At 41.4% G+C, this 24,995-nt stretch overlaps 1 protein-coding gene across 1 annotated transcript in view; it reads right to left on the bottom strand.

The window, feature by feature from the left end:
* The window catches only part of RGS20 (regulator of G protein signaling 20), a 108,651-nt gene extending 85,372 nt beyond the window's left edge, over window positions 1-23,279 (bottom strand). The window contains exon 1 of the mRNA XM_009455389.5: window positions 23,115-23,279. Coding sequence (XP_009453664.2) covers window positions 23,115-23,279 — 165 coding nt within the window. The remainder of the gene's footprint in view (window positions 1-23,114) is intronic.
* Window positions 23,280-24,995: the final 1,716 nt, after the last annotated feature.

Genomic DNA, 24,995 nt, shown 5'->3' with positions numbered 1-24,995 from the left:
CCTGCTGGAGATGGTGCTTTGAAAACTTATTATATAAAAAACTGAGCCCTTGTTATTCTTCTCCGAACTTTCTCCTCTTGCAGTCTTCACCAGCTCAGCAAATGGGAAGTTTAACTATTTTTGTTTAGGTGAAAAACATCATTGGAGTATCCCAGACTCTCTTTTTAAAATTCTCTGGCCAAATCCAACTACTTCATATTCACAGCTGTTACCCTGTGTTACAGGTTGACTTGCACCTCCCAAAATTTACATATTAAAATTCTAGTCCCTAGTACCTTGGAATATGACCTTACTTGGAAATAGCATTGCAGCAGATGTAATTAGTAAGATGAAGGCCACCCTATTCCAGTATGACTGGTGTCCTTATACAAAGGGGAAATTTCGACACACATATACACACAGAGAGAATGCCATGTAAGGCAGAAATTGGGTTGATGCATCCACAGCCCAAGAAATGCCAGAGATTGACAGCAAACCACCAGAGGCTAAGAAGAGGCATGGAGTAGATTCTACCTCAAAAGGAATTTGGCCTCAAGATTGCAACATGGAAACGCTGAGTGAGTTTCCAACCTTTCTGTCCTGTCCTGTGGACTTCAGAATGAAGACTGCAACATCAGCTCTTACTTGAATTTCCAGCCTGCTGGCTTGCCCTACAGATTTCAGACTTGACACCCTCCGCAATTACATGAGCCAATTCCTTAAAGTATATCTCTCCCCATGTAACACACAGATGCACGCACGCGCGCGCGCGTACACACACACACACACACCCCTTATTGCTTCTGATTCTCTGGGGAACCTTGACTAATGCACACCTTTCACTGATCTTTCTCCTTCCCTTTGCCATATTTCCTGTCATAGTCTCATCTCAACACCGAAGCCAAAGTTATCCTTCAAAACATTTATCCTTGAAAATGTCACTCTACAGGTGCAGACTTTCTTTCTTTCTTTCTTTTTTCTTTTTTCTGAGACAGAGTCTTGCTTTGTTGGATCACCGGGCTCACTGCAGCCTCTACCGCCTGGCTTCAAGCAATTCTTATGCCTCAGCCTCCCTAGTAGCTGGGATTACAGGTGTGTGCCATGATGCCCAACTAATTTTTTGTATTTTTAGTAGAGACAGGGTTTCGTCATGTTGGCCAGGCTGGTCTTGAACTCCTGATCTCAAGTGATCCACCCTCCTCGGCCTCCTAAAGGGCTGGGATTACAGGTGTGAGCCACTGCACCCATCCCAGCTCCAGACTTTCCATTGATTTCTCATTTCAGAGTAAAATCCAAAATCCTTACTCTAGTTCTCAAGGAACTACATGAATGATTCCACCCTGCCTTTGAGATCTCTTCTTCCTCTACAGTTCCTCTCTGCAATACAGCTTTTTTTCTATAGCACTTGTCACCATCTGACATAGTATATATTCACTTGTTTATTTGTAAGAACTAAGCAATACTTTTGTCTCTTTCACTTATTGCTATCTCCATAGAATCTAGAAAAGTGCTTGGGTGGATAAACTACTCAATTAATATGTGTTGGATAGATGAATTAAAAACAAACTCAAATATCATTCAGCCATAAAAAGGAGTGGAATTCTGATACATGCTATGACATAGATGAACCTTAAAAACATGATGTTAAGTGAAAGATGACAGACACAAAAGGACAAACATTGTATGATTCCATTTATATGAGGTGCCAAGAATAGGCAAATTCAAAGAGAGAGAAAATAGAATAGAGGTTACTAGAGGCTGAGAAGAGGGGAGAATGGGGAGTGATTGTTTGGTGGATACATAATTTCTGTTTGAGATGTGTATCAGGCCATTCTTGCATTGCTATAAAGAAATACCTGAGACTGGGTCATTTATCAAGAAAAGCAATTTAATTGGTTCATGGTTCTGCAGGCTGTACAGGAAGCGTGGCACTGGCATCTGTCCAGCTTTTGGAGAGGCCTAAGGGAGGTTTTATTCATGGTAGATGATGAAGTGGGAGCAGGCCTGTCACATGGCAAGAGGGGGAGCAATAAATAGAGTAGAGGAGGGAAGTACTACATATTTTTAAACAACCAGATCTCCTGATAACTCACTTACTATCATGAGGACAGCACCCAGCCACGAGGGATTTGCCCTCGTGACTCAATCGCCTCCCACCAGGTCATGCCTCCAACACTGGGGATTACAATTCCACATGAGATTTAGAGGAGACAACATCTGAACTACATCAGGAAGATAAAAGAGTTCTGGAAATAGATAGTGCCATTGAATTGTATGCCTAAAATGGTGAATTTTATGTTGTTTATATTTTACTAAATTAAAAAAAAAACCCTCAAGATGTGAGCTGAGAGGAGCCCAAGAAGTCCATTCAGGGAGGAAGGACGGCAGAGTTAATTACTCTTTATTCTCTCATTGAGTTTGCAGCTATCTCTTGGGGTTCTCTCACTTGATTTCTGCTGCTGCCACTCAAAGTGCTTGTAAGAGAGACATTGCCTAGTCTCATTCTGCTCCTAGCATTTGATGGAACATATACTGTGACATGGGGGAGTAGAAAGAGAACAGCGGAAACAGAAACCAGATGAGGAAGGGTCTTGTAAGCCACTCACTTACTCATTCTTTCAACAAACATTTATTGTGTGTCTCCTGTGTATGAGGTACTGTCCTAGATGCTTGGGATTCCATGAATGAGAAAGAACGTGACCTGCTCTCATGGTGTGGTGAATGGGAGGGTATTAAGGTTCATATAGCCTGAATAGGGCAACCAAATCATGGTAAGGATTTTGGATGTTATTTTAAAAGCAATGGGAAATCATTGAGAGGTTTTTCAGCAAGAGAGACATCTAGTTTATATCTTTAAAGACTGCTTTGGCTGCTGAGTATTGGAGTGAATTGGGGAGGGGGCAAGGGTAGGAATAAGAAAGAAGATGATGACTTGGACAGGTCATGTAAATAAAAACATAAATAAATGGACAGGTTTGGCAGAAGTTTTAAAGATTGAATTAACAGGACTTCAGATGGATTGTAAGTGCAGGCTGAGAAAAAAGGAATCAAAGATAATTCCTAGTGTTTTTTTTACTTGAGCAGTTGAATGGCTTACTGAACGGAGAGGACTAGGGAGGAAAATCAAGAATCCTGCTAAAGACAGATTTTTGAGATGCCTATGAGTCATTCAAATGGAGATGTCAGACAGGTTGATGTAAAAGAGGCTTGAGCTTAGGGTAGGGAGGTCTGGGTGGGAGTCTAGGAGATGTGAATTTGGAAGCACTAGCATACAAAGGTATTCAAAGCTCCTGGAATTGGATAGGATCCCTAGAGACCAGGAAACAGAGAGACAGAGTCAGAGAGATAGAAGACTGAATCAATTTAAGGAGTTTGAACCATATCTAGGTGGAAAAGGGTATCCCTTGACAACATTTAGTCAGGAAGTCAACACAATCATGTGTGTGTTTTTGAAAGATCTCTCTGTCCTTTAGTGTTATTTAGAAGCAGGCATCACTGGAAAGGAGACCAGGGACAAGCTATTGTAATTATTATTATTATTATTTTTTTGAGATGGACTCTCACTCTGTCACCCAAGCCGGAGTGCAGTGGCATGATCTCAACTCACTGCAACCTCTGCCTCTCAGGGTCAAGCGAGTCTCCTGCCTCAGCTTCCTAAGTAGGTGGGAGTACAGACACCAGCCACCACGCCCAGCTAATTTTTGTGTTTTTAGTAGAGACAGGGTTTCACCAACGTGCTGGGATTACAGGTGTAACCCACCGTGCCTGGCCTGCAATAATGTTTTGAGAAATGATTGTGACTTGATCCAGGAAAGTTTTAAATGGGTTGGAACTAAATGAACAGATCAAGGGATAATTCTGAGTAGTGTGGTCAAAATTTGAGGATTGACTGGAGGTTCAAAATGAGGACAAAAGCAAGGTCAAGAATTATACCTCCAAGTTTCTAGGTTGAAAGGGAACCATTTGCTGAGATAGAAAACTCAGGAAAAGAAGAGTCTGGGGAAAGGGGAAAACATATTGCTAATTTTTTTTTTTTTTTTTTTTTTTTGTGAGATGGAGTCTCACTCTGTCACCCAGGCTGGAATACAGTGGCACGATCTTGGCTCACTGCAACCTCTGCCACCCGGCTTCAAGCAATTCTCCTGTCTCAGCCTCCTGAGTAGCGGGGGTTACAGGCTCCTGCCGCCACACCTGGCTAATTTTTGTAGTTTTAGTAGAGACACAGTTTCTCCATCTTGGCCAGGCTGGTCTTGAACTCCTGAGCTCGTGAACCACCTACCTCAGCCTCCCAAAGTGCTGGGATTACAGGTGTGAGTCACCGCACCTGGCCTATATTGCTAATTTTGAAGTGCTGCTAGACATTTATATCTCGACACTTAGCATATATTTGCAGCTTCTGTGTGGACCTCAGGAGACAAAGCTGAGTGGAATCATCAGTCCACAGGCTGTCTCAAAGCCACCGACACAGCCAAGCTTAGCCAGGGAGAATGAGTCAAGTGAAATGAGAAAAAGACCAAGGAGGAAAGCCTAGAAAATTCCTGGTATTTCAAAGTCAACAAAGGAAGGGGAAATTTCAAATGAGGCTGATGAAGTGCAGCTCAAGAAGTTGAAGAAAAACAAGATAAAAGGGACACCATCTATAATGTTCCTAATACTGTTCCAAAGATGCATCATTTATTCCATACGATAACGATGCATGCAGGCATTAGTCTCATATGCATTTTACAGAAGACTGTAAAGACTTCAGAAACTCATAAAGGTGAAAAAACTTGCCCAATGAATCATATCTAGAAAATAGCAGAGCAGGTTTGAAGAATTATAAACAAACTCTAGTCTAGCTGGTGTCTAACTCTTTGTTCCTTGTAAAGGGAATGATGGGTGTGTGTGTGTGTGTGTACACACATATCTGTGTATACATAGACTATCTCTGTAAGGACGCATGGAGCTTAGGAGCTGAAAAAAGTGAAGAGTGGTTTGGTACCTTGGGTGAGAGAATGGTGGTTGGAAAAGGTGGGATGGAGACTGACTATACTGTATATATTTTATTCTTCATATTGTTGTAATAAAGAGTCTGTGACACAGAATCCATTTTTTTAAATGTTTGGCCATTGGCAGCTTCTAGTTACCATCACTCCTACTCCGCCATCTGCCCAACACCTGGGCAAGCTGACACAAAAGCACAGGTGCTCCCTCCTTGGGCAGCACCTGCAGGAAGTTCAAACCACACAAGTCCTGGCCATTGCAAAGGAGAACCCTCCACTGAATCCCACTATGAACCCCAAGCCACGCTCCTTTCTCTGCTCTCTTGGCCAATTTTGGGCCTGCTTGTGGTCCTGCCCTGTTCTACTCAGAGGGCCTCAATATGTGATCAATAAACCTTTCCATGTTCTCTTGGTGTGTGTAGCCTACCAGTCCTGACAACTGTAAAGCTGTGCTATTTTAATTTTGTGTTGTTTTGTTTTTTTGTTTGTTTGTTTTGAGACTGAGTCTCTCTCGCGCTATCACCTAGGCTGGAGTGTAGTGGCGTGATCTTGGCTCCCTGCAACCTCCAACTCCCAGGTTCAAGCGATTCTCCTGCCTCAGCCTCCCGAGTAGCTGGGACTACAGGCACCTGCCAGCATGCCCGGCTAATTTTTGTATTTTTAGTAGAGACAGGGTTTCACCATGTTGGCCAGGCTGGTCTCGAACTCCTGACCTCAAGTGATCTGCTCACCTCAGCCTATCAAAATGCTGGGATTACATACATAAGCCATCGCACCCAGCCCCTATTTTAATTTTGAATGTTCTAATAAATAAATGTGAATTAACTAAACAACATTTTAAATGACAGGAATATAAAGAGTCCATGTGCCAAAGTCCTAAGATTCCAAGATCTACCTGTGCTTTCTCCCCACTTTTTATATTTGCTAACTAACTAAAAAGAAAAACAAACATGAAATAAACTAAAGCTCCTGCTTCTTTTCTTGTAGCATTCTATATCCCCAAAGAGTAGGACAGGAATTGTTACATTTGATATCAGAAAATTGAAAAGAAACATTTAAAACTCACTTTTGAAGCTTTAGAATGTTTTTCTGGGATCCCCAGCTCTATAAAAATTGCATTTGTTTCCAGGCGCGGTGGCTCATGCCTATAATCTCAGCACTTTGGGAGGCTGAGGTGGGCAGATCACCTGAGGTCAGGAGTTCAAGACCAGCCTGGCCAACATGGTGAAACCCCTTCTCTACTAAAAATACAGAAATTAGCCAGGCGTGGTGGTGCATACCTGTAATCCCAGCTACTTGGGAGACTGAGGCAGAAGAATTGCTTGAACTTGGGAGGTGGAGGTTGCAGTGAGTTGAGATCGCCCCACTGCACTTCAACATGGGTAACAGAGGGAGACTCTGTCTCAAAAAAAAAAAAATGCATTTGTCCAAACTGCTATATTTTCTTATCATGGAGGTTTACAATTTTAAAAATTCAGTATGTATATCTATATCTAATATAGACATATATATATGTATATCTATATCTAATATAGATATACATATATATATATTTACCAAAGAAGCTATTCCTAGAGAATAGTAGAACCCTATAAAAACACATTTTGTATACTTATCTTTATTATAAAAATATTGACTTTTTTTTACCCTGAGGTATACACATTTATAAAATGTTCCTATAAACGTTATGTCAATAACTACTCCCTCCTGCTCCCAGCTATTCAATGAGTAAACTGCAGACCAGTGAGGCCAGATGATTTCTGTCAGCGTGAGTAAGTAGTAGAACTGGCTCCCCAGACCCGCCTCCTGGCTGTCATGCTCCTTGACACCATATCCAGGAGACACAGTCATTGTTAACTGATGCTGATGACTGTAATCTATGAGAGTGATATTCTTGGTTCATATTCTCCCAATGCCTATTTATGATAGTTTCTAGGAGTAATGAAGTACTTTTGACCACATTCATCATCTTAGACCAAAATTTAAATTTGTCATCCTCTCACCCTCAGCAAATAGGAATTCAATGACTAATTGCTAATCCCATATTTCCAAGCCTACACAGGAGGTTGAATTACTGACTTGAATTCTGTAGGTACTAGCTCAGTTAGTCACATGGCTGCTAATTCTCCACTTTACTTAGTAAATTGATTAGTTCTCTGAATAATACAAAAATAATAAAAAGAATGACCCAGCTTTGGCAAGGCCTGTAATCTCAGCACTTTGGGAGGCTGAGGTGGGCAGATCATTTGAGCAGAGGCATTCAAGACCAGCCTGGGCAATGTGGCAAAACCCCGGCTCTACAAAAAATACAAAAAAATTAGACAGGTGTGGTGGTGTGTGCCTGTAGTCCCAGCTACGCGGGAGACTGAGATAGGAGAATCACCTGAGCCCAGGAGGTTTAGGCTGCAGTGAGCTGGGATCACACCACTGCACTGGTGATCGGAGACCCTGTCTTGGGGAAAAGAAAGAAGGAAAGAAAGAAAGAAAGAAGGAAAGAAACAAAGAAAGGAAGGAAGGAAGGAAGAAATACTACTTCCATAATGGTTGGATTTACCTAAGATTTGGAAACAGTATTTTAGATACCAACAGGGCATTAGAAATGACAGATGCCCCTGACATTTTACACAGTAAAGAGTACACACCAAAGTGAAGATATTAGCAGGATCTGCCTCAAGTAATACCAGACACCTTTGATAAATTAAATCCATGGAGTACAGAATATTGTTAGTCTGTAAAACAAGTCAACAAGGTTCATACTGTAATATTTCATCCTAAGGTTTTTTGAAGATGGATGTTAGTAACCATGAGAAATGAAAAACCCTCTCATCCAAATCCCAAGAGCTGGTGGAAGCAAATGCAGGCATGAAAAATGTAGCATGAGAAACGTAGGGGATGGAGTTGCTCAGAATATTTTTTTTAAAAAAACAACTTCTCTTTTTTGAGTGGCGTAAGAGATAAATTTCACACTGCCACCATTTGAGTTGTCACGTTTTCCCAGGCTCTGCTGCTCTCCTGAGGCACTGGTGAAATGAAGGGAGACAGTTGGCTAAAGCACAGACCGATGGAGGAAGGGTCAGGAGAGGGAGACATGACCACAAGTTTCCTTTGTGACTTTGGATCCATCTCTGTACTCGCCTGGGCCTCAGTTTCCTCATCTGTGCCGAAGATGGTCTCTAGGGCTTCTAGCCGAGCCTACGTCTGGGTTCAGCATGGGGCCCATTCTCTGATACATAATCCGTCTCCAATGCCCTCTCTTAGGACACACACACATCCAAACCCCAAACCTTCCACCTTACAGAGGAAGCAGAGCATAATCCCCAGAGAGAGCCAACCTGCCTCCCCAAGCATGCACTTCTCAACATCCCCACAGTTACTTCCCAGCTCTCTTAATTAAATTATAGTGGCCTCCTTAACAGTTCCAGCCTTTGCACCTACACGGCGCCTCTGCCCACCCCACTCCATTCCCCACATTACAGATGAGGGATCTTTCTAAAAGGTAAATGTGAGGCTGGGCTCAGTAGCTCAAGCCTGTAATCCCAGAACTTTGAGAGGCCGAGGCAGGCGGATCACCTAAGGTCAGGAGTTCAAGACCAGTCTGGCCAAAATGGTGAAACCCCGTCTCTACTAAAAATACAAAAATTAGCCAGGCGTGTGATGGTGGGTGCCTCCTGTAATCCCAGCTACTTGGGAGGCTGACGCAGGAGAATTGCTTGAACCTGGGAGGTGGAAGTTGCAGTGAGCCGAGATTGTGCCACTGCACTCTAGCCTGGGTGACAGAGCAAGACTCAAAAAAAAAAAAAGAGGTAAATGTGTCCTTCTCTTTCCTTCCTTTTAGCCTCACAGGGGCTCATCATTTCTCTGCAGGATGAAGTTCAAGTGACTTCACATGGCATAGAAGACCTTCTGCGATTTGCTGATGTGTACTCTGTCTACCCATCTTTCTGTCACCTATTCCTTGGTACTCAAAGCACCATACATTCATGTTCCTTCCATTCCTAAAATTTCCTTGTTCATTCTCATTCCTGGGACTTTGTGTCAGCTGCTTCTTCTGCCTGAATCACTCCCCTCTCCAGTTACCTCTTCTTCTCTCCCAGGGCAATCTCCTCTCCTATTTATCCTTCAAGTCTCAGCTTAGATGTCATTTCCCTCGGGAAATGTCATTTCTCACGTTGGGGTTGCCTGCATGCTCTGTATTGTGATAGTCTGTTTTCCCATCAGGCTCTGAGCTCTGTGAGCCTCAGGACTTTGCAATATTCAGACCTGTGTCTCAAAACCCTAAGCAGTTGGCCAGGCACAATGGTTCACACCTGTAATCCAGTACTTTGGAACGTTGAGGCAGGTAGATCACTTGAGGCCAGGAGTTCAAGACCAGCCTGGCCAAAACAGAGAAGCCCCATCTCCACTAAAAATGGATAAAATTAGCTGGGCATGGTGGTGCACACCTGTCATCTCAGCTACTCAGGAGGCTGAGGCATGAGAACAGCTTGAGCCCAGGAGGTAGAGGTTGCAGTGAGCTGAAATCACGCCGCTGCATGCCAGCCTGAGCGAGAGGGCAAACTCTGTCTCAAAAACAAACAAACAAAAAACCCCCACAAAAAAACCTAAGCAGTACTGGGATATAACATGTACTTAATGAATATCTGTTAAATGAATGAACTTTGAAATGTCATGATCTGGAGTTGATAATTGTTGAAGCTGGGTAATGGGCACATAAGGTTTTATTATGCTATTATGTCTAACAATTTTGTAATAAAAATATTTTTTGATAGATGTGGTTTTACATTTCTAAACAATGCATCTCATCTCTTTCTCAATTACAGAGGCGAGAATCTGTGGGATAGAGGCTGCAGCAATTGCATGAGTAGACCCTGAAGGTATGAGGTTTGTTAAAATGGATGTTCAGAGAAGGCCTGACACAAGAGGGCCACTCCATTTGGCCCCACGGACCTGGGCCGGATCTCTCAATTTCACACTGATGGAGCCTGAAAAATCAACAAACAAGATGGCAAGAACAGGGAAGACATTGTTCTCTCCAAAGTGGACAATTTGTGACAGGCCCAGGAAGGCTGCCTGGGCTTTATAGCTTTTCCAGTGGTTCCTAATAAACCAGGCTTTGTGTGAGCCTCGTTCAGGCCATGCAGGGCCCTGTCATTCTAAGGCTTTCTCCCTCCTCTGGCCCGGCTGCTGGGAGAACTTGTTAGCGGGCATTGATTTCTTTGAGCTGGACGCAACTGAATTAGACTGCTTTGCTTGGCATTTTAAAGGGGATGTTTTCTTGGGGAAGTTGGAGGTTGGCACTGCCTTGATATGAAACATTTTAGGGGCCATTCAGAATTCTTAACTGTCATTAATTTCTTTCAGGGCATATGAAACATTTGTCTGAAGAAAGATTTTAACAATTTCAGTTTGAAGACATCAAGAAATACCATATGATCTCTGACCTTAATCAGATGAAATCTTGTTTCATCCACACGGTGGAAAAAAATTAGGGAAATAATGCATTTCTATATCTACTAATCAACTGGCCAATCAATATTAACTGGGCTCTTACTCTGTGCCCAGTAGGTGTGAGGTCCATCTGCAGATGGAGATAACTAGATAAACAACTATTATGGGAGAAACTGGCTACAAACCCAGCCCATAGGGTTCCAAGGGGTTCCCGGGAGGCAGCACAGGGCTAATGGAAAGCTGGACTCACCGATGCAGGCTTTTAAAAGAAAAACTCAAAGTATCTGAGTTGTTTTTTTTTTTAATGGAGTCTTGCTCTATCACCAGGCTGGAGTGCAATGGCACAATCTCAGCTCACTGCAACCTCCAACTCCTGGGTTCAAGCTATTCTCCTGCCTCAGCCTCCCGAGTAGCTGGGATTACAGGCACCCGCCATCATGCCCAGCTGATTTTTTTTTTTTTTTGTATTTTTGTAGAGACGGGGTTTCACCATGTTGGCCAGGCTGGTCTTGAACTCCTGATCGACCTCAAGTGATCCACCTGCCTTGGCCTCCCAAAGTGCTGGGATTACAGGCATGAGCCACCATGATCTGAGTTTTTTAAAAAAGCCCATGTCTTTATAGTTTACCAGCATTTTTACATGCCTTGTCTCATTTGATTTTTTCAAAGCAACCATTCAAATTGAATGTGAAAAGTATTATTGTCTTGATTTTATAGAAGATAAAATGTCATGCCTGTAATCCCACCACTTTGGGAGGCCGAGGAAGGCAGATCACGAGGTCAAGGAGATTGAGACCATCCTGGCTAACATGGTGAAACCCTGTCTCTACTAAAAATACATACAAATTAGCTGGGTGTGGTGGCATGAGTCTGTAGTCCCAGGTACTTGGGAGGCTGAGACAGGAGAATTGCTTGAACCGGGGAAGCAGAGGTTGCAGTGAGCCGAGTTGGCGCCATTGCACTCCAGCCTGGGTGGCAAAGTGAGACTCTGCCAAAAAAAAAAAAAAAAAAAAAGATAAAGCAAAGACTCAGAGAATGAAATACAACTTAGACCTGAATTCAAAAACCAATTCTTGGCATTTCAAAGACATTTCCCTTTATGTCATCATCCTGCTTGGTGGCAGGGTGTACCTGTGTCAGCCAAAAGGGTGATATCACTGAGCTTTTCACTTGGTAAAAAAGGACATCTTCAAGTACTCAGACTTCAGTTAGTTACAACTGAGCCTCAAGTCGCACTGGTTCGAAGTGCTGCAGTGCTTGGATTTCCACCAGATGTCACCATTCGCCATTGTTCTACTCCCTGCCTTTAAAAAGCATTAGCAAAGAAGAGCCCATCTGCTCTTGGGCCCCTGAGAATGCTTATTGCATCTGGGAGTGAGGTGGAGGGCTGTATTCCAAGAAGGGAGCAATGAGCTCTGAATCTTGACTCAGGGAGAAGGAATTTGATAATGTCATGGCCGGGCGCGGTGGCTCGCACCTGTAATCCCAACACTTTGGGAGGCCGAGGCGGGCGGATCACCTGAGGTCCGGAGTTTGAGACCAGCCTGACCAACATGGAGAGACCCCGTCTCTACTAAAAATACAAAATTAGCCGGGCATGGTGGCACATGCCTGTAATCCCAGCTACTCGGGAGGCTGAGGCAGGAGAATCCCTTGAACTGGGAGGCAGAGATTGCGGTGAGCTGAGATCGTGCCATTGTACTCCAGCCTGAGAAACAAGAGCGAAACTCCATCTCAAAAAGAAAAGAAAAGAAAAGAAAAGAAAAGAAAAGAAAAGAAAAGAAAAGAAAATGTCATGAGCTCTCTGGTTCCCGATTTCCTAAAACCCAAAGGCATTATTTCTCCCTCCCCTTGTGATTTCATGTATCTAAAAACCCAGCCCATTTCTGATGGATAAACCAAGCAGAACTATAACCTGGCTTTTGGCCAAAACTACTTAGAAAAGGAGGAGATTTTCTTTTCTTTTTAGAGATAGGGTCTCACTCCATCACTCAGGCTGGAGTGTAATGGCATGATCATAGCTCACTGCAATCTCTAACTCCTGGGCTCAAGCAATCCTCATGCCTCAGCCTCCTGAGTAGCTAGGACTTAGGGGCATGTGCCACTCACCCAGCTAATTTTTAAATTTTCTTGTGGAGACTGGATCTCTCTTTGTTGTCCAGGCTGGCCCCAAACTACTGGCCTCCTAAAGTGCTGGTATTACAGGGATGAGCCACCATGCCTAGCCCTCCAGCTAATTTTTTATAAAGCAGGAGGTGTTGAAGTGAAGACAGAACCAAGGAACGCTGCACCTTCTCTGTGATCAGAAGTAGAAGCCAGCAGGATCTGCATCACGCTGGAGTGTGGCTTCTGAGGAGGGGCTGGAAGTAGCCCTGAGCCCCAAGTCTCCCACCTGCTCAGATTTTATATGGTCCAAATTACACTACTCAGGTTCATTCTTGTGGATCTAATATGAGTGTTCCCTGTAGATTTCATGAGCAGGAGTGATGTATGAATTCATTTACATCTAAGTGCATTTGAATTTGAACTTTTGTTTCTTTTTTTAAAGGGAGAAACTAGGCCAGAATGAGAGAATGAGGTTCCTAGGGTATGTCTGTGGATGTTGGCGAAGAGTCCAAGGTGAGGGGTGGGTGAGAGAGAGGGGAGGCAAACTTCTCTTAACTTCTAGTTTGGTCCAGGCTAACGACCAGGGGCCTGAGGGACCCTCCTTTGCCTCCTGTTCCTCACACCCTCCCCACCTTCACTCTGCTTATCTTCAGGGTAGCAAAGAATCCATGTGGGGCAATGGTTGGCCCCCCCAAAGCTTGGACTCCCCACGGGCCAACAAATGATGGGAGATGTGTGGCTTCTCCAAAACTGCAGCTCTGGGAAAGGGGAAGCTTACAGATCTTAATGATGCTAATAAGTTGGTAAAAATAATCAGGTGCAGGTATTTTTAAGACAAGGCAAAAACAGAAAAAAGGAAGCAATAGTACCTGGATTTTATTTGCTGATCATAAGCTTACTTTTTAATCCAGCAAACTTGTTCTTCAACAAAACTGTCTGTAAAATTAATTGCGTGTCCTCCTGATACGATGTTGATGGTAATAATACTTTCTCTTCAAATGAAAACTTCAAAAATATATCCTTCAGAACATGATCCTCTGGGCAAATGGTCACAGATGAAAGCCTTAAATGCAACTCACAGAAGCAGAGACAGCAGATTTATTACAGAATTCGGAAATGCAGTGTGACATTGGTAGTATCAACTGCTTTGATCGTTTCTTTCAAGTAATGTTTTATTCATTTCATTTGGTCATATTTTTCTCAACTATTTTTATGTAACTTCACACAATCTATATATTTTGTTGATAACTTACAGGTAAAAATATTCATTTATTAGTGTGGGTGTTTATCCGATGACCCACACTGGGTCACGCTGACTCAAGAGAGGACAGAGGGTCACACAAGAACTTCACGGCTTGTGTCCCCTAGGGGCTGAGGGTCGGCTGACTCTAGTTTTGTGGGGCTTATCCACAGATACTTTGCAGAATGTCTGGTGGTGGGAATAGGAGATAAACAGAGAAGATGTGTAGAATTATCTCTGAGGCGTGATTACAAAGCTTGTGGGTGATAGATATAAAAATGCCAGGCCTCAAATATCTAAATCAGGGCTGTCTACTTCAGGTGTCATCGTTGATTTTGGAATCCCATAAGTTGGTTTAAAGTTGCAATCACTCAAAATATGTGCTGGACAACCCCTTAAGATTGTCTTACAACCTAAAGAACAGCTAGGGCTGATTGATCTTTTTTTTTTTTTGGAGACAGGGTCTCACTCTGTTGCCCAGGCTAGAGTGCAGTGGTGTGATCTTGGCTCACTGTAGTCTCTGCCTCCTGGGTTCAGGCAATTCTCCTGCCTCAGCCTCCTGAGTAGCTGGGATTACAGGCATGTGCCACCACACCCAGCTAATTTTTGTATTTTTTAGTAGAGTTGGGGTTTCACCATGTTGGCCAGGCTGGGCTCGAACTCCTGACGTCAAGTGATCCACCTGTCTTGGCCTCCCAGAGTGCTGGGATTACAGGTGTGACCCACTGCGCTCAGCAGGGCTGATGGATCTTGAGACAGAGACCACATCTATACTGGGCCAGATCCTCTCTCCTGGGAATTTGGAACGAGAACATGGAGCCACAGCTATTAGAGGCAGTTTGCTGGTGTTAAACTATCTTTCTAGCATCTTCCACAGATTCCTGGTCTGAGGTTCCTGGGCTGCTAGCCTCCTGCCTCCTTGCTATTTCCTTTTGTCTTCTAGTCACATGCAATTTGAACAGACAGTTACAAAAACGTGTTGAGACAATGTCTTGCATATTTTAGTTCATTTCCAGTCTTATTTTGAATAAAAGTTCTTAGAATGATCTATCACTTGAATATAAATCCTTACAATTTTTAGTGTTGAGAATTCGAAATCATATAAGCCAAATATAGTCTTATGGGAAAACATATTTGGTTACATAGTTGATGTCAAATCAAATTACTTTTGTAGTCTGTGGGTTTCTTTCTTGAATATTTGAATATATTCCAGTTGTCACTATATGGTTTAAACTATTATCCTTTCAACATATTTGCTTCATCTTAAAATTTCATTTTTCAGTCATTTGAAATGCAGGAGCTGTAAAACCATTCTATAGATGTTTCTAAAATAAACTCTTAAATGACACAAGCTTGATTTGGATCACCTTTTCTCATAGAATGGAAATAAATGGTTTCTAGAGAACCTAGAAAAACAAGTTTACTCCCCGATATGGTTTGGCTGTGTCCCCACCAAAATCTCATCTTGAATTGTAGCTCCCATAATCCCCATATGTCATGGGAGGGACCTGGTGGGAGGTAATTGAATAGTGGGGGTGGGTTTTTCCCATGCTGTTCTCATGATAGTGAATAAGTCTCACAAGATCTGACGGCTTTATAAAGGGCAGTCCCCCTGCACATGCTTTCTTGCCTGCCACCATGTAAGACATGCCTTTGCTCCTCCTTTGCCTTCCACCATGATTGTGAGGGCTCCTCAGCCATGTGGAACTGTGAGTCCATTAAACCTCTTTTTCTTTATATATCAACCAGTCTCGGGTATTTCTTCACAGCAGTATGAAAATGGACTAATACACTCCCTGAGGTTCCCAATGTAGTTTATTCACATCTTTATCTTGCAAGAGGGTAAAACTTTAATGTAAATTTTCTAAAGCATTTGCAGTGATTCTGTGGCTTTGTGAAGACTGGCTTGATTTCAGCAGGGAAGCCAACATGATTTTATGAGACCTTTTGAACAATGGTAATGATACTAGATATATTTTTCCATAACCATTAAAACCATTTAAAATCTGAGAGTTGTAAAATCAATGAAAAGACAAACAAACCAGTATACTAAAGCTAGCCAGGATTTTTGCAGTATGCTTCTTTGATTTTCATATGGGATTTTTTTTGCCATTTAAAATATTCCCCAAAAGGTCAAGATGATTTGTGCAGTTACTGAATGTTTGCTAGACAGCATACACAACAGCTTCCATTGTGGTGTATAAATAGAACATGAAAAGTTTGTTCGTTTGTTATTTAAATTTAAAGGTACATCGTAAGCTCTAGTCTTTGGGATTCTTAAAAACAAATGTATTATGTTAATTTTCAAAATACAAAAAACTGAGTGACTATCTTCATGAACCCTCATGTCCATCACCTAGTTTCAATAATTAACAACACATTGTCAAGTCTGCATTATCTCTTACACTCCTACTTTCCTCCTCCCCTGGATTATTTTAAGGCAAATCAAAGATCACATCTCTTTTCTGAAAACCCTTTCAGTACTTCCCACTTCCTCTGCCCCACCCCCCGCGGTTTTTTTTTTTTTTTTAAAACATAACCCCAGTTCCATTGCTGGATATTTTTCAGACAGTCAAGGAGGCATTGGACATGGCCTACAAGTTAAAAAAAATGGGGCCACATTAACTGCGGCAAATAATCTTTTGAGCTTGCCCCAGCTGATTACCGGAGACCCTTCTCCACCTTCCTTGCTTGGGGGTGTCTCAATTGTTTCTAAAACCTCCAGGGTGAATCAGTATCACGTGCCATCTCCCTTTTCACTCTTCCCTGCCTCTCTTTCTTCAGCAATGCCACCTCTGGCTCTTTGCAATATTACATTGACTTTTTTCAAGCCAATGTATATCTGAAAAGCACAAATACACATTATGCTTTCTTTCGGGTATGTGTACATACAGGTTTTCAAAAGGATGTGTGTGTGTATATATATATATATGTATATATGCATCCATTTCTGATATAAAGAATGCTTTACTTTTTATTTATAGTCACCAGAGTTTTCTAATTATGACCTCTCCTGCGGGCCTTACCGCAGTGAGATACTAGTCTGTTTCATTGATAGAATGGTTTTCCATTTTTCCTGTTCAGATTCTTAATCAGAATTGTAAGTGGAGTGTATAGGTGCTCAGATTAGAGCCCAGTGGATGGTGTGGTGAAGGCTGCCAGTGTAATCCCAAATGCTGGGACTACAGACGTGACCCACCACATCTGGCCGCCATTTACTTTTAAGTTGATCACCATTTCATTTTTTACTTTGAAAGGCATTAGCTGGTATCTTAGGTGCTTAATTAATGTAAGGGATTGTCCAAGTTAGCTATATAAGAATAGTCTCTGGGATGATAATAAGTACCTTTTATGACAAGCTGAAACACTATTTTATTTTATTTTTTTATTTTTATTTTTAATTCACACATAATAATTGCATATATTTATGAGGTACAATGTGATGTTTTAATATTTGTATACATGGTAGAAACCTTAAATAAAGCTAACATATCCATCATCTCATCTATTTTTTTTTTTGTGATGAGACAGTTAAAAATTTGCTTTTTGCAACTTTGAAATATACATGATTACAAGCTGAGTATTCCTTAAACAAAATGTTTGGAACCAGAAGTGTTTTGGATTTCAGATTTTTTTCAGCTTTTGGAATATTTGCATTATATTTACTGGTTCAGCATCCCGAATCTAAAAATCCAAATCTGAAATGCTCCAATGAGCATTCCTTTTGAATGTCATATCTGCACTTAAAAAGTTTCAGATTTTGGAGCATTTTGCATTTTGGACTTTCAGATTAGGGATGCTCAAGCTGTGTTAACTACGGTCACCATACTGTAGAATAGATCACTAAAATTTATTTCTCTCATCTCACTGATACTTTGTGCCCTTTGACCAACATCTTCCCTTTCTCCATCCCCCCTCTTTTTTTGTTCTTAATATCACATGGATTGTCCTGGGTTCTGTGAGCTTAGAGGCTGAATAATTGAAGACCTTTTTTCACTTTCCCAAAGAGCATACCCAGGGTCTTCCTTATGGTCCCCATCAAAGGAAGACCAAGTAAGTACTGCTCACTGAGAACCCAAGGACCTGAGCCACAAGGCCTGTGGAGCCACATCCCCTTGGCCTCACTTGGGAAGACCCTGCAGCAGGTGCCAGAGGAGATGGCCACTGAACATGTGCATGCTAGCCACGGCAGAGAGAAGTATGGCTGACTTCCAAATGAGCCTTTTCCTCAATAGGTTTGTGAACATCTCAAGTGTTAAACTAATTACTATGGAATTATTTTTGGAGCGCCTTCAGGAAAATAAGAAACAACTTTATTCTTCTCAGTGAACTCTTTCACAAATGGAGGCAGGACAGAATAATTCTGTCTTCTGAATACACTAATGGTAAGGTGTTTGGCCAACAGGCATACTTGCTCTCTTACTAAGCTGTTTTTCCTTTCTTCTTTCCTCTATCATTTTCATCACACAAGGCTCCATTGTCTTTGTAGCTGCCCTTTGGTGCCTTGAGATTTATTTTCTCATTTCTGTGTATAAGGTCTCAAAATAAGTGCTTTGATCAGCTGCTCAAGGGATCACATGTCTGGAACAGCAGAGCACTCAGAAGCCCACACTTTCAGAAGGGCATTGACTTTGGAATGGGCTGAAAAATAACCCTGTGGAAACAGCTCTCTTGTCTAAGCTCTGACCATGCTTATTATTGAGAAAGAATGCACACACATAAACATATATATCTATATTGACAGAGTTGACTTCTCACTAGAGCAGCTGTAATGCTTTCTCTTCCTCATGTCGATTGTCTAGAAAAACTGCTGGCCTAGAGTTCACCCGCCCTCCCACTTGCATTCTTGCCCTGAAAGGAAACAAAAATCCTGATGGAAGAAAAAAAAAATCTGATCAGCGGGGCACGGTGGCTCACGCCTGTAATCTCAGCACTTTGGGAGGCCGAGGCAGGTGGATCACATGAGATCAGGAGTTTGTGACCAGCCCAGTCAACATGGTGAAACCCTGTCTGTACTAAAAATACAAAAAAAAGTAGCTGGGGGTAATTGTGGGCGTCTTTAGTCCCAGCTAGTTGGGAGGCTGAGGCAGGAGAATCACTTGAACCTGGGAGGTGGAGGTTGCAGTCAGCTGAGATCACGCCACTGCACTCCAGCCTGGGCAGCGGAGCAAGACTGAGTCTCAAAAAAAAAAAAAAAAAAAATTGAAAAATAAATAAATAAATAATCTGATGAAGACAAGTGTGTGAGTGTATGTGCAGGTGCGTGGGATTTTGTAGATTATTTTGTAGTAAATTAGTGGCCCATGTTGGAGTATTTTGGGCAGAAATCATACAGAAAGTACTATGAAGAAGACTGACTTCAAGCCCAGGAAACTACAGTCCACTTTTTAAATCACTGTCAGAAGCTATCAAATACTTATTGAAATCAGTGTCAGAAAATCCAGATTCAAATCACCTCTCAGCTGACTTCACATATGCAACCAATAATATATCCAAACTTGTTTTCTCTCTCTAAAACAGGTCAGACCACATCAATGCTATTAACCCAAGGAGCCAAATGAAAAGAACAACTGGAATAACCACAACAGTAAATGTAGGTGATTTGTGTGTCATATTGTCAGTTTAACCTGCCTTTAGAGGTTTGCTTTTCAAAATTGTTTATTTTGAAATAATGCTATAGTCATAGGAAATCACGTGCACAGAATGTACAGAGTGGTCCCGTGTACTGATCACCCAGTTTCCCTCAATAGAGACTGCATAACTGAAGAACAATATCAAAACCAGGAAATGACACTGGTACCATTCACAGAGCTTCTTCAGAGTTCACTCATTTCTGTGTGTGCACGTGTATAGTTTCATGCAATGTTAGCACATTACACATGTAATGTGTGTAACTGCCACTGCAGTCAAGACACAGAACTGGTTCATCACCACCAGGCTCCCTTTAAAGTATGACCCCTTTGTAGCTATATCCACCACCCTACCTAATCCCTAATCTTTGGCAACCATGAATCTGTTCTCTATGTCTATAATTTTATTTCAAGAGTGGCTTATATAGGCTGGGCATGGTGACTTATGTCAGTAATCCCAGCACTTTGAGAGGCCGAGGTGGGCGGATGACTTGTGGTCAGGAGTTCAAGATCAGCCTGACCAACATGGTGAAACCCTGTCTCTACTAAAAATACAAAAATTAGCTGGGTGTGGTGGCGCGTGCCTGTAGTCCTAGCTGCTCGGGAGGCAGAGGTGAGAGAATCGCCTGAACCCAGGAGGCAGAGGTTGCAGTGAGCCGAGATTGCCCCACTGCACTCCAGCCTGGGCGACAGAGCAAGACTCTGACTCAAAGAAAAAAAAAGAGTGGCTTATATAGAATCATACACATATATATAGTGTGTGACTTTTTGGAATTGGCTTTTTCTCCCCTACTCAGCACCATTCCCTGAAGTCTATCAAGTTGTTTCGTGTATTAGTAGTTCATTCCTTTTAGTGGCTTCATAGGATTCCATAGTATGGATGGATGTACCACAGTTTGTTTAATCATTCATCCCTTGAAGGGCTTTTGGGTTGTTTCTGGTTTTTGACTATTACAAATAAAGCAGCTGTGGACATTGGCATACAGGGTTGGTGCAAATGTAGGTTTTCATTTCTCTGGGATAAATGCCTAATGGTGAAATTGCTAGACCATATGGCAGTTGTATCTTCAGGTTTATGAGAAACTGCCAAATTGTTTTCCAGATTGGCTGTACTATTTTACATTCCTATCAGCAATGTATTAATGATTCAGTTTCTCTGCATCCTTTCCAGCAGTTGGTGTTGTCACAATTTTAGCCATTTTAGCAATTCTAGCCATTTTTATAGTCACTATTTTTTTCCATTTTAGCTATTCTTCTGGGTGTGTAGTGATATTTCACTGTGACTTTAATTTGCATCTCCTAATGGCTAACAATGTTGACTATCTTTTCATGTATTTATTTGCCATCTGCATATTCTCTTCAGTAAAATGGCTGTTCATGTCTTTTGCCCATATTCTTGTTGGATTATTTGTCTTTTACTCTTGAGTTTTGAGAATTATTCTAGGTTCAAGGTGTTTGGCAGATATGGGGGTGAAAGTATTTTCCTGCCATCTGTATGCTGTCTTTTATCCTCTCAATAGAGTCTTTGGCAGGGCAAAAGTTTTTTAGATTCTAATGAAGTCTTATTTATTGATTTTTTTTCTTGAACGGATCATGATTTTTTGGTGTCTGTGTACTCTTCACCTAGCCCTACCTCATAAAGATTTTCTCCCATTTTTTTCCGAAAAGTTCTATAGTTTTCCATGTAGTTGTAAATTTAAGCCCATGTTATATTTGGGGATAATTTTTGCATGAACTGCAAAGCTTAGGTTGAGGATTTTTGGAGAATTTCTGACTGACCCCTTGACGTCTAGATACATTTTAGCTCACGTTCCCTCTTTCTGCCTCTATATATGTTCTTAGACATTATTTCACGTCTACTTTAGATTTCACTGCTTTCACTCTAACACTGGCTTCTTCAATTGTCTTACCCCATAGTGATCATATTCCTCCCCTAATATCTTACTGATTGAAAGAATATACAATAATTATGTAGGTATCTTATGTTATTGACATGAGTCATGCTGATAATATGCTATATGTTTGTCTTTCTCAATACACAGTAAGTCTCTAGAAAGGAGGGAGCATATCTTGCTCTTTCTTTTTATTCCCTATGGCTCCTAGCCCAAGGTTTTGCAGTTAGTAAGGATTCAATGATATCTGCAGACTCAAAATGAGTTGAGTGTTTCCATCCTTACATTTGCTAGAAGAGGCACATGTCTCCTCTTTCTGTATTCAAATGCAATATAAAAAGATTTTTTCAAAAGGCAAAAACTGAGTGAAGGAGCCAGTAGCATCCCAACTGGATTGCTTCCTTCTACCCTCACCTGCTGCTGTACAGACTGGAACCTGTTAACAGGTTAGTGAGGTTAGGATAGAAGTTAGGCTGCCCAGCACCAGCATGTGTGGTCGATTCCAGGATGCCATGGGAAGGTGTAATACTGATTCTTAATATTTTTGCATTTTATTTGTCTTTGATTCCACTTAGAGCATACTTTCTCAAGACAGTCAGAACTTTGAAATTATATATATGTGTGTGTGGGTGCATATACATACACACATATACAACAGCATACATATGCACCATACAATGGGTATATTTGTTGTTGTTGCTCTCTGTTTCCTCAAAGTAGCCTCCACATTCTGCCTTTTAGAAATATCTTTTGCGTGTGTCGCCTCCATTAAGATGTCCATTAATTCAGGACTCTTGGACACTACATCCCATTTCATTGCAGCTTGCTAAACTCTTAGTGCTTAGATGATAATAGGCGGTGTGGGAATTCATGTGTTATTTGTTCACATATGTCTAAAAGCTCAAAAGAACAGGTCCGTATATTTTTACAGAAAAAGCTTTGTGTTGACCCTTTTTATTTTTTTTTCCCCTCCACTTGTGCCAAATGGTTAAAATAACATTAGGAGAAAGGGCAGACCTAGAGAATTTTGTAAAGAATTTGCAAATAAATAATGATATCAGGATATGAGCCGCGGCAAAAGAACAGGTGAATTTTCTGGTGTTAAAGTATTTCAACAGTTTTATAGTTTTGCAGCATTTAATTTTGAGTGTGCTCATTGCTTGTTAGACATTAACACATGTCCATATTCTATGCCAAGTAACCTTTTATGAGATGGTTCTATTAATAGCTAAGAGGATTTACAGACTCAAACTGTATTTTCTTCAAATATACACACAACATCCAGCAGGAAAATTGTCACTTTTTGGAGAAATAATGTTATTACCTACTGATAGAAACTCATGCTTAGGAAATTCACCTTTGGAAACTTTGAATTTGGAAAAAACACCCCTCAGCTCCTTAATGTTCTTATGTTCTTAGTTTATCAATTTTTTCCCAAGGAATTTTTTTGTAGAAAGCGGTCTATAATTTTTCTTTCATTATTATATGGGATGTAATATTTATATCAGAGAAAGATATCCTAGGGCTAACACTAATAGCCACAAAATCTGTCTAGATTTGTTGAATGTTATCACCTGAAACAAGCAAACAAACAAAAAAGCAATACATAATAATTTATTTTGGTAAAGGGAATCTGTTTAGATTGGAGAAAACTAGATAGATCAGGTAATTATCATCTAGGTTCTAGATTTCCCTTGGGGATGGTTTGAAAACATTTTTGATAAAACAGTAAGATAAGTGAGCAATGGCACTAAAGCTTGAGTATAGTTTTATATTCTTTCTGGGTAAACACTTTCCCTTGACAGGAAAGGATCATGGATTGTGGAGATCATCTTACCTTGATATCAGGAACAGCCCTGGGGTCTCCTTCATTTTCTGTGATTTGGTGAATGTCTGTATTATATCTCTGAGCCCTGAACAGGGGCAGAAACTGTGTCCATATAGACGGCCTGGAGAAATGTTTCTGGAGGCACTCTTGGTTATCTTGGGAAAGCTGGGGCATGTTTTCACAATAAAGGCCCCAAATGAGTCCTGTTGCCTGGTTTTCCCAATATTAGCACAGGATCCACTCTGCTTCTCTTTGTTCGGTTAATGCTGGGCTGGCTCTGAATCTGTGGGGAGCCTTCTCCAAAAGTTATACTAATGAAAGCAAAAGGATTATCTGCTTTGTGGATCAGCAGCTTATCCACAGATCTTTCATGTTCTATTCCTGGTAGAGCTGCTTATTTTGAATGTCTAGGTACTGTATGTTATGAGTGCCCTCTAAAGGTAGAAATGTATTCTTAATTAAAATGTAATCCTAAATCAAAATGGAAAGAAATGATCCAAGTGATATACAGCTTAGCATATAGTGATAAATTAAATAGATTGTTTGGCAAAAATTCTTGTGTTAGTGGTGTGTGATAGCCAATAGTACTTGACAATCTTGGGCTATGCAATTGACAGGCAGATGGTTGGCTTAATCTTTCCAGGTTTCTTAAAAGGTCATCTTAATAGCAGTCATCTTTGTAGCTAGTAACATATGCAAAACTCATACCCAAACTTAAACTCAAGGATTATTATTCTTTTTACATACATCATGTGGAGTAAGTTAAATTGATTTTCTTATGAGATGACTAGGTACCCAATGAGTAAGCCAAGAATTGGCTTCTAACACTATACTTCATATTTATAAACTGCTTTATAAATATAAGATTATTAAACAGAGTGGAAAAGGTAGAATACCTTTCTGTCAAGAGGCAACTAATGCCCAATAGCTTCTCTTGGGTTTGAGGGTGCACAAAGGTAAGGGATGTGTATTACTGGGGTCTATGAACTGGAAAAGTTTCCTTTTGTAAAATTGCTTTACAGATTCAACACACTGTCTATCATATGTCAGCGCCTTTCTTTTGCAGGAGTTGATAGTTGATTCTAAAATTCGTATAAAATTATAAGGGGCCGGGTGCAGTGGCTCACGCCTGTAATCCCAGCACTTTGGGAGGCTGAGGGGGGTGAATCATGAGGTCAGGAGTTCGAGACCAGCCTGACCAACATGGTGAAACCCTGTCTCTACTAAAAAAGGCTGGGCGTGGTGCTCACGTCTGTAATCCCAGCACTTTGGGAGGCTGAGGCAGGTGGATCACGAGGTCAGGAGATCGAGACCACGGTGAAACCCTGTCTCTACTAAAAATACAAAAAATTAGCCGGGCGTGGTGGCAGGTGCCTGTAGTTCCATCTACTCCGGAGGCTGAGGCAGGAGAATGGCGTGAACCCAGGAGACGGAGCTTGCAGTAAGCCGAGATCATGCCACTGCACTCCAGCCAGGGCAACAGAGCAAGACTCCATCTCAAAAAAAAAATAATAAAAATAAAAATACAAAAAAATTAGCTGGGTGTGGTGGCATATGCCTGTAGTCCCAGCTACTCAGGAGGCTGAGGCAGGAGAATCACTTGAACCCAGGAGGTAGAGGTTGCAGTCAGCCGAGATCATGTCACTGCACTCCAGCCTGGGTGACAGAGCAAGACTCTGTCTCAAAAAAAAAAAAAAATTATAAGGGACCCAAAATATCCAAAACAGTCTCGATAAAGAACAAAGTTGAAGGATCACACTTCCCAATTTTAAAACTTACAACAAAGCTACAGTAATTACCATTGACATTCTTCACAGAATTAGAAAAAACCATTTTAAAATTCATATGGAACCAAAAAAGAGCTTGTATAGCCAAGGTGATCCTAAGCAA

Source organism: Pan troglodytes, chromosome 7, assembly GCF_028858775.2.
Source record: "Pan troglodytes isolate AG18354 chromosome 7, NHGRI_mPanTro3-v2.0_pri, whole genome shotgun sequence".
Lineage (NCBI taxonomy): Eukaryota > Metazoa > Chordata > Mammalia > Primates > Hominidae > Pan > Pan troglodytes.
Note: the sequence above shows the minus strand (reverse complement) of the source record. Positions and strands in the feature narration are given on the sequence as shown.